Source organism: Zonotrichia albicollis, chromosome 20 (genome assembly GCF_047830755.1).
Source record: "Zonotrichia albicollis isolate bZonAlb1 chromosome 20, bZonAlb1.hap1, whole genome shotgun sequence".
NCBI classification, from domain to species: domain Eukaryota; kingdom Metazoa; phylum Chordata; class Aves; order Passeriformes; family Passerellidae; genus Zonotrichia; species Zonotrichia albicollis.
This window is the reverse complement of record NC_133838.1, coordinates 4,015,327-4,031,423: the sequence shown is the minus strand read 5'-3', so window position 1 is coordinate 4,031,423 and position 16,097 is coordinate 4,015,327. Positions and strand designations below refer to the sequence as shown.

The window sequence follows — 16,097 nt, the reverse complement described above, 5'->3', positions numbered from 1 at the left end:
ACTCCTTGGCTCTCCAGCTCTTGGATCATCTTATGGATGGGCATCACAGCATCTCGAGTGGTTCTTGTACTGTCGTCGATGCACTATGGAAGTGGCAATTGGCACCTATTGCTCTTCTCCCGTCAGGACTCCTACTGCAGATGGATTCTCAGACAGTCCAGGCAAGGTGTTCAGTTGCTGCATGCCCTCTGTCACTACAGCTGCTATCCCAAATGCCCACTTGAGTCGTTTTGGGTCTTTGAAATACCCACTTCGGAGGAAGTCTATGCCCAAAATACATGGGGCCTCTGGGCCAGTCACAATAGGATGCTTCTTCCACTCATTCCCAGTCAGGCTCACATCAGCTTCCACCAAAGTGAAATCCTGGGATCCCCCTGTCACACCAGCAATAGAAACAGACTCTGTCTCCACATGTCTCGATGGGATTAATGTGCATTGCACAGCAGTATCGACCAAAGCTTTGTACTCTTGTGGTTCCGTGCCAGGCCAACGAATCCACTCAGACCAGAAAACACGGTTTTCCCTGGCCTCTACCTGGCTAGAGGCGGGGCCCCTCTAAGCCTTCTTATCTTTCTTTCCCTGGGCATATGTCTTGGATGTTCCTTCAAGGGGATCGGACATGTCATCATCATCATACCTGGCAGTTCGGCTATGGGCAACTGGAGCTGCTTTCCTTCTGGTGGCTTCCTTCAGTTCATGCACCCGTTGTGCCAGAGCAGCAGTAGATTTTCCATCCCATTTCTTCATGTTTTCTCCACAATCACGCAGGTAGAACCACAGCTCAGCTCGTGGGGTGTACCTTCTCTTGCCATCGGGGTAACATCTGTGTTGGCTACCAGAACCTCTGATCTGTACTGCTGAGATTTGGAGAAGGTCTTCTTTAATCTCCTCTCTGAACTTCTTATGATTCTCCTCTATCTTGTCCTCTAATTTCTGCAGACATGTTTCTACTGCTGCAATTCTGGCATGTGTTGGGCCATGCACAGCATCTACATATGCTCAGAGCTTCATTGCCATATCCAGCACAGTCTCATCCCTCTCATCCCACTTCATTATGGCTAAGGCAGAAGCATATTCATGTGGCACAAGTCGTACAAGTTTCCGCCACATCACAGACGTGCATGGTACCAAGTCTGGGTTCCTAGTTGTTACATCATCTGAGAAGATAATCTTTGCCACTGCCATTTCTCTCAGGTGTTGGATCCCTTGCTTTATGGTCTTCCACTGGGTTTGTTGCATATAGAGATCATCTGCACAGGTATCTTTGTGCTACATTTTCCAAGACCTGTGCCCAGAGACTGTGTGGAGTAGTCCCCGTCATCATTCCTTGGTCGATGACAGGATCCTGTGACAGGGATCCCAAATACCTTGCTTCAGTGCCATCCAGAATTGTAGCCTCACCTGCAGCATCCCAGAGACGGACCAGCCAACTAATTATGGATTCATCAGGTCATTAGGTGTAATCCTTCTGTAGGCCACAAAGGTCCTTCAGAGAAAAGGACTCAATATTGGCTTCTGATCTTGCGCCTGCTGGTTTGACTCCTGATTTTATGTCAGGAGGCATTGAGGGTCCTTCTCCTGCTGCATCATCATCATCATCATCATCATCCACTGGTCGATCAGTCTTGTCCATGCATTTCCCACTTCTAGTGCTGGTAGCAACAGCCATTGGTTGAGGCTTATTGTCTGGTTTAGCTGCTGGCTTAGGCTCACTATCTGGTTTAGCTGCTGGCTTTGAACCTGGGCTGTTGGCTGTAGCCTGACTGGGATAGCTGATTTATCTCCCTGCCCCCCTGCCTCTGTCTGCTACCCGACAGTATCTAACAGAGTGGGATAAGCATAGGCCAGGGCCCAGCTTATTGCAATGAGCCTTTTCTCTTTAGAATGATCATGGCACTTTGTTTTTAGGTATTTCCCCACCTCAGCTGGGTTCTGAATTTGTTCCCGTGGAAAATCCCAGTCTACAGGATCAGAATATTCCTTCAGGGTTTAGCCTGTATTTTCCCATTCTCCACACCACTTAGGATTTTTCACGCCTGCATCTGCTTCTGGGACAAGGGTCTCACCAACTCCTCTGGATATCTCAGCCCTCATTCTAGAGAAGCTGCAGACCATATAGAGGAAGCTTGATTAAATACCAGATTAAATACCAGAAAGATGGTCTCTTTAACATTCAGGGGAAACTGAACATTCTCAAAAAGTGGCATAACAGATTCAAAGGAGAAGAAGGAAAGGAAAGGCTGGAAAGCCTCATTCCCTGCTCCTCCTCTAACAAACTGGGTGCAATTACTAATAAATTCCCAAAACATACTACTGGAACTGGGATGCAGGGTAGGACGAAGAAACCATAAACCATAAATATCATAAACAGACTCCAGTATCTTTGTAAATGCCCTATAAATCATTATCACCAAGGCCAGCACAACAGCTATTCCAATCCGTGCCGCACTACCATAAAAATTACGGGTTATGGACAATAATCCTAGTGACCAGAAAGGTATTGAAACCTCAAAAAGCTCTAGAGACCAGAACCACGTGAAGGCCTCCACCCCAAGAGACATTAGGAATTCAAGCAACATGGCTACTGACTGCTTTAACTTACTAGAGAGTGAGCACAACCAACATACAATCAATAGAGCTTTTTTCCACCTTCTTGAGCCATGCATTGGGCACCAATAGATGTATTTGTCCTGGTTCAGAGCAAATTTGGAAGAGAATCCCAAAAGGGCTCCAGTAGCAAAGCAGATTAAATCAGCCCCTTCCCCCAATCAGTCCTGGAGAAAATACCTCCTTGGAGAAAGGTGGAAAAACCTGTTTATTAAACAATAAAACCCCTTGCCGCTCCAAAAGAGATGACTGAGAAACTGAGAAAGTCCCCTCCCTGGGTTGCAGCTCAGCTCACTAAGTCTCTGATCAGTCCCTCTGGTGCTGGAAATGTCGCAGGCCAGGCCTGGCCCAGTGGCCACAGATGTAGCTGCTGGTGCTCTTCTGGTGTTCAGTCCAGAGCAGGTTTGAACAGCTCCAAAGAAAAGGGGAAAAAACCCACAGTCCAGGGAACTTCTTTGTCTCCTTTGCCTCAGCTAGCTAAACTAACTAAAAGCAAAAGAGAGCTCTGTCCCGCTGTCTGTCCATCCACAGACAACACAGTCCAGAGCAGGAATGTGGAGAAGTGAGTGCAGTGTCTGAAAAAAACCTGCCTCTTCTTCTCTCCCCCTTCACTCTCTGGAACAAGTCTTAAAGGTGTACAACTTATTATTCAGCATAAACAGAATGAGACAATTGGGGATAAAAGCATCATTTAGTCAACCCACGACACCCACCCATTACTTACTTTTTTCTTACTTTCCCAAGCTTGCTGACAAACTTGCTGAGTCCTGATGACTCTTCTTCTTGTATCTCTTTCAAGGATATACCAACCCAATTTCTGAATATGTCCATTATTCATTGTTTGTGCATGTGTCCATTGTCCATTAGTACAAGCAGGCTGGATTGTGCTTTGGCTGAATATGGGCATTGTCTAACAAAAACTCCTCAATCTGCAAAAACTCTCAATATGTAACCATACTGAGATGACTGGAACCACACAGGAACAACCAGGACCATGCTGAGGAGAACTGGGACCACACTGCAGGTAACTGGCAGTGAGTGAGACCATGCTGGGAGGGACTGGGATCATATGGGGAGTGACTGGGACTATACCAGGGACAACTGAGTTCAATTGGGACCATACTGGGAGTGTCTGTAACCATAGGGGAGTGATGGAAGCACACTGGGAACAGCTGGGCCCATGCTAGGACCAACTGGGATGACTCTGAGAGGGACTGGAATGATGGAGGGATTGACTGGGAGCAACTGGAATGATGCTGAAAGCAACTGGGAAGAAGTGGGAGTGACTGAGAACAAGCTGGAAGCAACTGGGATAAACTAGGAGAGACAGGGAGACACTAGGATCATACTGGAGGCTACTGGGGTCATGCTGGCATTGACAGGGAGCAACTGGGATAACACTGGGGGCACTGAAATCGTACTGGGAGTGTCTGAGAGCAACTGGAATTAGACTGCAAGTGACTGGGATCATACTGGGAGTGGCTACAATCATACAGGGATCAGAGTGGGTGTGATTGGACCCTGACTGGGGGTTACTGGGAGTTACCAGGCCCATGCTGGGAGCCAACAGGGGACATAATTAGAGGAACTGGGAGCAACTGGGATAAAACAGGGGGCAAGTGAACCACCCTAAGGTAACTGGGAGTGCCTGGCAATGACTATGAGAATGTTCAGGGCAACTGGGATATACTGGGAGTGTCTGAGCCCATATGGGTGGTGACTGGGACCGGACTAGGAGCCACTGGGAATGTGCTGGGGGAACTGGAAACACGCTGGGGGCAAGTGGGAAGGACTAGGGACCTGGTGGGAGAGACTGGGATCATACTGGGAGTGCCTAGGACTATGCTAGGGACAACTGGGAGAACTGGGAACACACTAGATGAAATTGGGAAGAACTGGGACTGTGCTGGGATCAAATTGCATCATCATAGGGAATGACTGGGAGGGACTGGGCTCATACTGGGAGCAGCCACTGCTGGCCCTGGGACCCTCCAAAAACACCTCCTGGGGAACCCGGATGTCCCCCCGAGGGCCATCTGTGGCTCGGCTTTGGAGCCCTGCCAGCTCCAAACTTCCCCTGAAAAAAATCCCAAACCCAGGCACCCCCCAGCAGGTTTGGGCCGAGCTCCCCCTTCCCCGGGCACCTGCAGGATGGGGGGTGATGCTCCCAGGGCTGCGGCGACTCCAGGGTTCCCTCTCCCCTTCTCCAGCTGCTTCTGCTGCCGCTCAGCCTCTTCCTCCTCCTCCTCCCCTGTTCCCGAAGGTCGAACCGTGAGGGGAAAGGGGACAGGGAAAGGGCGGGAACCCTGAGGGAAAAGGGGCAGGCTCAGGCCAAGGGCGGCAACTGTGAGGGGGCGCTCTGCAAACAGAACTGCAACGGACTGAACATGAACGGGAGAGAAAGCAGTAAGTCTGAGAGTTTTATTTGCTATCAAATACATCCCACACACCCTGCCCCACACAATCCCCGTCCAATCGCTCCTACGCTCCCATCCCATCCTATCGCTCCCAAATTGGGATCCCATTTCTCCCATCTCCTTCCAACCCCATCTCACCCTGGTACCTGTGGAATGGAGTCAGTTTGGCATAGGATTGAGATTTTGAGGTGGGAACAAGCAATTTGAGGTAGGATTGAGCCCTTTTGTGTTAAGATTGACCTGTTTTCAGTATGATTTGAGTGGTTTTGAGGTGAAAGATTGATCCCTCTTCACTTTTGGACTGCAAAGAGATGGAAAAGACAAGAAAATTAAGGCCAAACCAAAAGAATAAGAAGCCAGGTGTGTTCCCAACATGGATCACAGGGAAAGTGGGTCACCAGGGCTGTGCCCCAAGTGCCTCCTCCAGTGGGGGATGGAGCTGGAGCAGAGCACGAAGCTCTTCCTGCACTCAGGGCACTAGCAGGGCTTCCCTTATCGGTGGCTGTATTGGTGTCGGGTCAAATTGAGAGCTCTGTGAGAAGCTCTTCCCACATTCTCTACACTTGTAGGGTCTCTCCCCTGTGTGGATGCGCCGGTGGGTGATGAGTTGGCAGTTGTACTTAAATCCCTTCCCACACTCAGGGCAGAAGAGGGCCCTCTCCTCTGCGTGACTCAGATTGTGCAGGAGGAGATGGGAGTTGAACCGAAATCTATTCCCACACTCGGAACACTCGTAAGGCCTCTCCCTAGTGTGGATCTTTTGGTGCCTGATCAGGGTGTCATGGTCCCTAAAGCTCTTCCCACATTCCCCATACTCGTAGGGTCGTTCCCCAGTGTGGATCCTCTGGTGCTTGATCAGGTCAGAGCTCCCGCTGAAGCTCTTCCCACACTCCCCACACTCATGGGGCTGTTCCCCAGTGTGGGTTCTCTGGTGGCTGATCAGGCTGGAGCTCTGCCTGAAGCTCTGTCCACACTCCCTACACTCGTAGGGCCTCTCCCCAGTGTGGGTCCTCTGGTGGCTGGTCAGGTGGGAGCTCCGGCTGAAGCTCATCCCACACTCCCCACACTCGAACGGCCGTTCCCCAGTGTGGGTCCTCTGGTGCTCAATGAGCTTATAGTTCCACCTGAAGCTCTTCCCACACTCCACACATGTGTGGGGCTTCTCCCCATCATGGAGCTGTTCATGGAGCACCAGCTCAGAGCTCTGGCTTGATCTCTGGCCGCCTTCCCAGCCCAGGCTGGCTCTTTCCTCCTCAGATCCCTGCCAGCTGCATTTGCAGCCCCTCCTCGTGCGGCATCTCCGGCGCTTTTCCTCCCCGTTGGCTTCCTGCGCCATGGAGCCGCTCAAAATGGCTTCTTCCACCAGGTTCTGCTGCGGGCATTTGTTCCCCCTGCTCTCCATGCTCAGCTCCTGCTCTCCTCCTCCCCCCCTCCTGGGGGAGGAAGGACAAGGACAGGATGGGATTTGCGTCTGTGCCACAGGCAAGGGCAAGGAGATTCCCCGCAGGGCTGAGCTGCAGCCAGGGCCATACTGGGCTGGGCTACGGAGCAGCACAGAGGGGAAAGGGGCACTGACTTCCTCCTCACCTGCTTCAGTGTCCCAGGGCATCTTCCTCACAGACTCCCAGGGGTTGGCAATGGGAAATCCTGGTTTGGGGAAAACAAGGGATGAGCATATTGAGTTTGAAGGTCCCTCTGCCCAAGTCCATCTCTACCAGTCACCGGCCATCTGTACTTCACGAAAACCTTCCAAACACCCAGATTCAGCCCTGGAAAAGCCTCCCAGGAGTTCCCTGTCCCTGGTCCCTCCCCTTGGGTGTTCAAGGGTTCCCCCCTGTCCCAGCTGCAGGGGGTCACACTTAGATTGGGGGTCCCCCTTCTCCTCGGTGCCCGCCCTGCCAAGGCTGCTGGCAGTCCCAGCGATCCCAAAAGCTCCCCCCTCTTCGCTCTCCCCATTTCGGGATGCCGGGGCTGTTTGGGCTCCCGGGCTCCCTTCTCCCCTCATTCTCTGCTCGGGGCTGCAGCGGCTCCAAGGAGTCCCCCCTGCCCCTCTCCAGGCTCTTGAGGCTCCCGCCCATGGCGGCGCTCCCCCCTCTCTGGGCTCCCCACTTTGGGCTCCTGCGGCACACAGGGCTCTGCTCCTCCAGGCTGCCTCTGCCGGCAGCCGCCACCGGCACCCCCTGATGTCCCCCCGAGGGGCCTTTTCCGCTCAGCCTTGGACTGCTTCATTCTCCAAACATCCCCCAAAAAACCCAACTGGGAGCAACTGGGAGTGTCTGGGAACATGCTGGAGGGAACTGGGCTATACTGGGACATACTGGGAGGGTGTAATGGGAGGGACTGGAACAAATGAGGGTGAAAGAGAGCAACTGGAACCATGTGGAGCACAACTGGCTCTTACTGGCAGGGACTGGGAGCACAGTGGGGCCATCTTTGGATCATACTGGAAGGGACTGGACTAATATAAGAAAACCCTCAAAAACTCCAGAGATACACCAAAAATCCCAGTGGAACTCACCAAAATTTTATAAAACTCCCAAAAATTTCAATAAATTCCCCCCCAAAACCCCCACAACCCCAACAAAACACCCCAAATCCAAAACCCCCCAAATCAACAAAACCCCCCAAAATCACATAAGCATCTCTAAACCCAATAATTCTCCCAAAAACCCCCAATAATTCCCCCCAAATTCCTAACAAAATCCCCCAAAGCCCAAAAAAGCCACCCTGAAATTCTCAAACAGCCTCGCAAAACCCCAAAATCCCCACAAATCCCCCCAGAACCTGCCAGACTCAGTGGGGCTGTCCTGGATCAGGGGGCACCGGCCGGTGGAACAGCAGCCACTTCAGGGGGCCCTCAGAGCTTTTTGGGGAGGGGGCACCATGGGAGACCCTCCAAAAACGGGGGGGGGGGAGGAACCCCTGCTGTGCCCCCTCCCCCTGAAACCCCCAGACCTTGGTTCAGGGTGGGCCTGGGACCCCCCGGGACCCCCAATTCTCCCCCGAGACCTCTCCAGGAACCCCAAACCCCCCAGAGTCCCCCAGGGTTGGCCTAGAATCACCCTGGACCCCCAAACCCTCCCCAAGACCCCCAAAACTCCCCAGGACTCTCAGACCCCCCCATTTCCCTCCAAAATTCACCCCAGAGCTACCTGAAACCCCCCTGTGAAAAATGCATGTATTTTATGATTGGCTTTTTGCAAATATTAAAATGAATATTATATGTGTTGTGTAAGAAAGAAATGCTGTATTAATTCTCTTAAGTACTGTGTTAAATATAGTTTTAGGTTATAAAAATTGTTAAAACAGAAACTATGCTATGTAAGATGCTTTGTTTAACAGAAAGGGCTTGCAGCGAGATAGCAGCCACAGGACACCTAAATCTTTCAGAGAAAGGGAATTTATTGCCTTCTTATCAGAAGAAATGAACTTCTTCCCACCTTGGAGGCGCTGTTAGGATTAGAAGGAAGAAGCTGACACTGACCAGACAGAATCCTGTGTTTGAATGGAATTTATGCATCATGTATGAAGTGTATGAATATGCAACGGGCTATTGTTCTTAATGGTTAGTCCTTTGTTAGCAGGGGTCTTTTTTGGGCTCGTGATGCCCAGAAAAAGGTACCCGGACGTCCATAATTCTTTGTTTTTATTATCTCGTATTGTCCTAATTCAATTTGTCCAAATTGTTATTACTCTAATTGTGTTACTATTTTTATAACCATATTTTTTACTTTTAAATTTTGAAAACAACCGATTGGCGTTCTTCACAATTTGGTAGCAGAGGATGGTTGCTAACACCTCGCTGCCTGTGCTTTAGGAGAGTCAGAGTGGGGAAGGCACGCCCTGCCCTATTTGGCAGCCTCGCTTTGTTTCCCCTGAAGTGACCGACAGACGCAGGTTGCGATCTGTGGACAAAAGGAGGCAATATAACAGAGAGAAGGAAAAAAAAGGCTCCCTACAACTGCGGTAATTGGTCCCCTAAGTGTAGTAGTGCGCACGAAGAACCCGGGAAGGAAAAAGGATTGGTAAGTATTTCTCGGGCGGGGGGCAGGTACAGGGAGGGGATGAATGTGTGTGAATGAGAGGCAGGCTGGTTGTCCCAGACCTGCCAAGTGAGTGAGGAGTCTCGTTTTCCTCTTTTCGCGAGAAAAGCGGCCAGTAAAGAGACAAAGCGAGTGATAAGAGAGTGAAAGAACCCCCCGGGGTGACTGGGACTGGGTCTCAGGGAGGGGTTGGACCCCTCGGAGGTAGGCAGCAAGGTTTCCTCACCCAATCCACTAGGAAACGGGACAGGAGGGGCCCCTAAAACCTGCTGGGTTGAGGGATTTATATTCTAAGAGCATCCAAGAGCAGGGTTGAGCAGAATTCTGTCGGAGTGAGGATATGCCCAAGAACACTCACGGTGGGACAACACAACTAGATTGAGGGATTAAAATTTTACCCAACAGCATCCGGGGTTGGACAACACAGCTAGACTGAGGGAAAAATTTTTGCCCAACAAGATCCAGGGTTGAACAACACAGCCAGATTGAGGGATAAAAAATGCCCAAGAACATCCAGGGTTGGACAACACAGCAAAACAAATTAAATGCCCAAGAGCATCTGTAGTTGTACCACACCGCTGGGTTGAGGGACAGAAAATGCCCAAGAGCATCTGGGGTTGAACAACACAGCTGAATTTAGGGAAAAATACCCAAGAGCATCTGGGGTTGGACAACATGGCAGGACTGAGGGAAAAATTGCCCCAGAGCATTTTGGCTTGGATAACACAGCTGGGTTGAGGGATATCCAATAGCACTGAGACTGGCCAGTAACACCTAAACTTGTAATAGGTGATGTGAAAGTAAAAGGTACCTTATTGTTGTTTTGTGGTGTGTGTGAGTGAGACCCACACAAAGTCAGCCTCAACTTCCCGGGCAGGTGGGAAGGGGGAGGCAGTGGAAAGAGGAGTGAGTGACCTGCACACCAGGCTGTAGCTCCCGGGTAGGTGGGGGCTTCTGGGCCGAAGAGGAGTGAGTGACCTGCGAACCAAGCTGGCGTTCCCTGGGTGTGTGAGGGGGCCGTAGCTGAAGAGTGTGAAGGACATGCAGACAGCCTCACAGGGGAACGGACGCCAGAGGCAGCAGAGTCAGGCCCTTCTCGGGGGCCTGGTGACACTGAGACCTGGAGGTCAACCCCAGAGCGAAAGAGGGGGCCACAAGGACCTGTGATTTTCTAGCAATAAGGATCCACTTTCTGTCTTGAGAGTGTGAAGGAATATGTGAAAGTGAATGAGAAATAAAAGTGAGTGAATGTAGATGAATGAAAGTATAGGTAATGTCGATTGTGCATTTTAAGCCTTACCATATCTCCTTGGAGGGAGGTGGATTGTATTGACAAGCAGTGTGAGAAAAAGGGGTTTTTTTGGGTGTAAGTAGTTGAAAGAAAAGTGGTATTTAAGTTGTTAGTAAAAAGTTGTCGTGGGGTGACAGCCTTCAGCCTTTATCCCCATATCGTGTGTTGTGTCTGGCAGCTGTGCCTTCCACCCCTCCCCCCCCGGCCGTCTTGCTGTGGCCGGATGGGGAAGAGGGGGGGGGGGTGTGGGGTGTGCCCAGGCACTTTTGCTTTGGGCTTTTGCTGCTTGGCTTGGCTAGCCGCTTGCTTGCTTGCTTGCTTGCTTGCTTGCTTTCTGCTTTTTTTTTTGCGCTGGTTTTTTTTCTTTTTTTCCCTTTTCTTTTGTTCTCTCTTTCTTACCCTCCCCTGAAGATACTGGACCGGCTCCGGATCTGGCCTGAGAGCTCCAGGACACCCGAAGCCTGCGACAGAAGCTCGGCGCCCTCACAACACAGTCTGGTCCCTTTTCTTTTCTTGTGTTGGGGAGTGTTCTTTTTGTTATTTGTAAATAAATAGGTTTTGTTTTCCACTTTGCTCCTCCGAGGAATTCCTTCCCGAACCTGGTGTTGGAGGAGGGGTGGTTGGAGGTTTGTTTTGTTTTGGGGGGGGCTCCCTTTTTGAGATTTCCCCCTAATTTGTCCTAAACTAGGACAGTATACTTTTTGGTGAGTTGGCCGGGAAAGTCGGAGGCCAAAAAGAGTGGAAAAAAAACCTATAACAATAATATTTTGGTTTTGGTTGTTTTGTGGGCATATTGGTGATTCATAATGTCATTTGGAGTGGAAGCTTGCCGGTTTTTCTGGTCCCTAGGGGCTTTTGAAGTTTTAATACCTTTGTGGTCCCTAGGGTTATTTCCTTACCCCAAAATAGCTCTGATGTTGTCCCTAATAAGTAGCTTTTGTAAGCGGGGGGCACTAACCAGAATAATCATTGTGCTGGCCTTATGTGTGATGATGTGTCGGATAACAATGCTGGACTTTATTTCAGGAATGTATGGATTGTTGTCATGGCTGTGTACTCAGTTTGTTTGGGGAGAAGAAGAGGAAGGGGCTTTTCAGCCTTTGTCTTCCTTCTTCTCCTACAAATTGTTGACATCTCTATTAGAAAATACTGACTTTCCCCTGAGTTTGAAAGAAACCATCTTTCTGGCATTTAATTTATTAAGCCTTGTCTATACTGTCTGGAGTGTATATAAAATGAAAGCTGAGATTTCTAGAGGGGTTAGAGAGACTCCTGATTCAGGAGTAAAACAAAGCAGGAAAAATCTTGACTGGAGTGGGAAATGGGAGGATATGGGCCAGACTTTAAAGGAATTTTCTGATCCTACAGACTGGGACTTTCCATCTGATCAAATTCAGAATCCAGTCGAGCTGGCAAAGTATTTGAGGGAGAAGTGCCATGGTAATACTAAGGAAGAAAGGATTACTGCAGTGAGCTGGGCCTTGGAGTTTGTTTACCGTACTCTGCTAGATACTGTGGAGCAGCAGATAGCAGAAAGGGAACAGGGAGATAAGTTAGTTACTATCCCAGTGACCCAGGCTGCAGCTAACATCCCAGGCTCCAGGCTAGCAGCTGAATCAGACAATAGGCCCCAAACCATGGCTGTTGCAGCTAATACAAGAGGTGGAAAGTGTAAAGGCAAGACCGATCGGAAGGTGGAGGATGATGACGATGATGCAGAAGAAGGACCCTCACCAAAATCAGAGGCCACATCAAGGGGCACAGAATCTGGAGCCAATATTGACTCCTTTTCTCTGAAGGACCTCAGAGGCCTAAGAAAGGATTACAGCCGACAACCTGACGAATCTATTATTAGTTGGTTAGTCCGCCTTTGGGATGCTGCAGGGGAGGTTACGATTTTGGATGGTACTGAAGTGAGGCATTTGGGATCCCTGTCACATGATCCTGCCATCGATCAAGGTGTGATGAGGGGGGCTAACCCTCACAGCCTCTGGGAACGGGTCCTAAGAAGCGTAGCAGAACGGTACCTGTGTACGGATGATCTCTATATGCAGCAGACACGGTGGAAGACCATAGAACAGGGGATCCAACGCCTGAGAGAGATGGCGGTCGCAGAGCTCATTTTCTCAGATGACACAACAACTAGGAATCCGGACCTGGTACCATGCACTCCGATAATGTGGAGGAAACTTGTGCGACTTGGGCCACCTGAATACGCTTCTGCCCTAGCAATAATGAAGCGAGATGATACATATGAGACTGTGCTCGATATGGCAAAGAAGCTTCGAGCGTACGCAGATGCTGTGCATGGCCCAACTCATGCCAGAATTGCAGCAGTGGAAACCCGACTGCAGAAACTAGAAGACAAAATAGAGGAGAATCATAAGAAACTCCGGGAAGAGATTAAGGAGGACCTTATTCAAATCTCAGCCGTACAAATTAGAAGCCCTGGTGTCCAACGCCGGCGCTCCTTTGATGGGGAGAGAAGGTACATCCCACGGGCTGAGTTATGGTTTTTCCTGCGTGAGTCTGGAGAAGACATGAGGAGATGGGATGGAAAACCCACCGCTGTTTTGGCACAACGGGTGCGTGATTTGAAGAAAAGAGAAAGTATAACCAAAAAGATAGCAGCTCCGGTCGCTCGTAGCCGAGATGTTAAGTATGACGATGACGATGACATGTCCGATCCCCTTGAAGGAACTTCCAAGGCATATGCCCAAGGAAAGAAGGACAATCTGGCTTAGAGGGGCCCTGCCTCCAGCCAGGAAGAGGCACGGGAGAACCGGGTTTTTTGGAAGGTGTGGATCAGATGGCCTGGCACATCAGAGCCACAAGACTATGAAGCATTGGTTGACACTGGATCACAATGTACCTTAATGCCATCGGAACACGTGGGGACAGAACCTGTTTCCATTGCTGGAGTGACGGGGGGATCACAACAGTTGACTTTGTTGGAAGCTGAGGTGAGCTTGACTGGGAAGGAGTGGCAGGAACATCCGATTGTGACTGGTCCAGAGGCTCCGTGTATTTTGGGCATAGACTTCCTCCGGAATGGCTACTACAAAGATCCTAAGGGATTCAGGTGGGCTTTTGGAATAGCTGCAGTGGAGATAGAGGGTATTAAACAATTGAATACCTTGTCTGGACTATCAGAGAACCCATCTGCAGTAGGACTCTTGAAGGTAGAGGAGCAGCGAGTGCCAATTGCCACCTCAACAGTGCATCGCAGGCAGTACCGGACGAATCGAGATGCCGTGATCCCCATCCACAAGATGATTCGAGAGCTGGAGAGCCAAGGGGTGGTCAGTAAAACCCACTCACCCTTTAACAGCCCTATCTGGCCCGTGCGAAAATCTGATGGAGAATGGAGATTGACTGTAGACTATCGTGCCTTGAATGAAGTGACTCCACCACTGAGTGCGGCTGTACCGGACATACTGGAACTGCAGTACGAGCTGGAGTCCAAGGCAGCAAAGTGGTACGCGACCATTGATATAGCTAACGCGTTTTTCTCCATCCCTCTGGCAGCAGAATGCAGGCCTCAGTTTGCTTTTACATGGAGGGGAGTGCAGTATACCTGGAACCGATTGCCCCAGGGGTGGAAACACAGTCCTACCATCTGTCATGGACTGATCCAGGCTGCACTAGAAGAGGGTGAGGCTCCAGAACATTTACAATATATTGATGATATCATTGTTTGGGGGAACACGGCAATAGAAGTGTTCGAAAAAGGAGAGAAGATAATTCATATTCTCCTGGACGCCGGATTTGCCATTAAGAAGAGCAAAGTCAAGGGACCTGCCCGAGAAATTCAGTTCTTGGGGGTGAAGTGGCAAGATGGACGGCGTCAGATTCCTGCGGATGTTATTAACAAAATCACTGCTATGTCCCCACCAACTGATAAGAAGGAGACACAAGCTTTCTTAGGTGCTATAGGTTTCTGGAGGATGCACATCCCTGAGTATAGTCAGATTGTGAGACCCCTTTATTTGGTTACCCGCAAGAAGAATGACTTCCATTGGGGCCCTGAGCAGCAGCAAGCTTTCGTCCAGATCAAGCAGGAGATCGCTCATGCTGTAGCCCTTGGTCCAGTCAGGACAGGACCAGATGTGAAGAACGTGCTCTACTCTGCAGCCGGGAGCCATGGTCTGTCCTGGAGCCTTTGGCAAAAGCTACCTGGCGAGACCCGAGGCCGACCATTGGGATTTTGGAGTAGGAGCTACAGGGGGTCTGAAGATAACTATACTCCAACAGAAAAGGAAATCTTGGCCGCCTATGAAGGAGTCCAAGCTGCCTCGGAGGTGATTGGTACAGAGGCACAACTCCTTCTCGCACCCCGACTACCGGTGCTGGGATGGATGTTCAGAGGAAAGGTTCCCTCTACCCACCATGCCACCAGTGCTACTTGGAGTAAGTGGATTGCCCTCATTACGCAGCGCGCTCGAATTGGGAAGTTAAATCGCCCTGGGATTCTAGAAATAATTACAAATTGGCCCGAAGGTGAAAGCTTTAGTGTCGCAGATGAGGAGCCAGAGCCAGTGACCCGGGTTGAGGAAGCTCCGCCATACAATCAGTTGCCAGAAGAAGAAACACGTTACGCCCTATTCACTGATGGTTCTTGTCGTGTCATAGGGATGAAACGGAGGTGGAAAGCAGCTGTATGGAGTCCCACTCGATGGGTTGCAGAGGCTACTGAAGGAGAGGGTGAATCTAGTCAATTTGCTGAAATCAAAGCTATTCAACTGGCCTTAGGTATTGCAGAGAGAGAGAAGTGGCCAAGGCTCTATTTGTATACCGATTCTTGGATGGCAGCCAACGCTCTATGGGGATGGCTGAAGAGATGGAAGGAGGCCAGCTGGCAGCGCAGAGGAAAACCAATTTGGGCTGCGGAAGAGTGGAAGGATATCGCTACCCGGTTAGAGAAGTTACCTGTGAAGGTTCGCCATGTAGATGCCCATGTCCCCAGAAGTAGAGCTAATGAAGAGCAGCAAAACAACCAGCAAGTACATCAGGCTGCAAAGATAGGGGAGTTGAAGATAGATCTCGACTGGGAGCATAAGGGAGAGTTATTCTTAGCACGATGGGCCCACGATGCCTCAGGCCACCAGGGTAGAGATGCCACCTATAAGTGGGCACGAGACCGAGGGGTGGATCTAACCATGGACAGTATCTCTCAGGTTATTTGTGACTGTGAGACGTGCGCTGCCATTAAGCAGGCCAAGCGACTGAAGCCCCTCTGGTATGGGGGGCGGTGGTCTAAGTACAAATACGGGGAGGCCTGGCAGATTGACTACATCACACTGCCTCAAACCCGCCAGGGCAAGCGCTATGTACTAACCATGGTAGAAGCCACCACAGGATGGTTGGAAACCTATCCTGTGTCCCATGCTACTGCCCGTAACACTATCTTGGGCCTTGAGAAGCAGGTCCTTTGGAGGCACGGTACTCCCGAGAGAATTGAGTCGGATAATGGAACTCATTTTAAAAACAATCTTATTAATACTTGGGCTAGGGAACATGGCATCGAGTGGGTATACCATATCCCCTATCATGCACCAGCTGCAGGGAAGGTGGAAAGGTACAATGGATTGTTAAAAACCACCTTAAAAGCATTGGGTGGGGGGTCTTTAAGAAACTGGGAGCAACATCTGGCAAAGGCTACCTGGTTAGTTAACACTCGAGGTTCCACCAACCGAGCGGGTCCTGCTCAGTCTGAGCTCCTTAATATAGTAGATGGGG

At 50.3% G+C, this 16,097-nt stretch overlaps 1 protein-coding gene across 1 annotated transcript in view; it reads right to left on the bottom strand.

Annotated features, from left to right (window-relative positions):
- The window catches only part of LOC141731341 (uncharacterized), a 412,011-nt gene that overhangs the window by 158,598 nt on the left and 237,316 nt on the right, over positions 1–16,097 (bottom strand). The window contains 1 exon segment of the mRNA XM_074555961.1: positions 5,729–6,248. Within this exon segment, the coding sequence (XP_074412062.1) occupies positions 5,729–6,248 (520 nt within the window).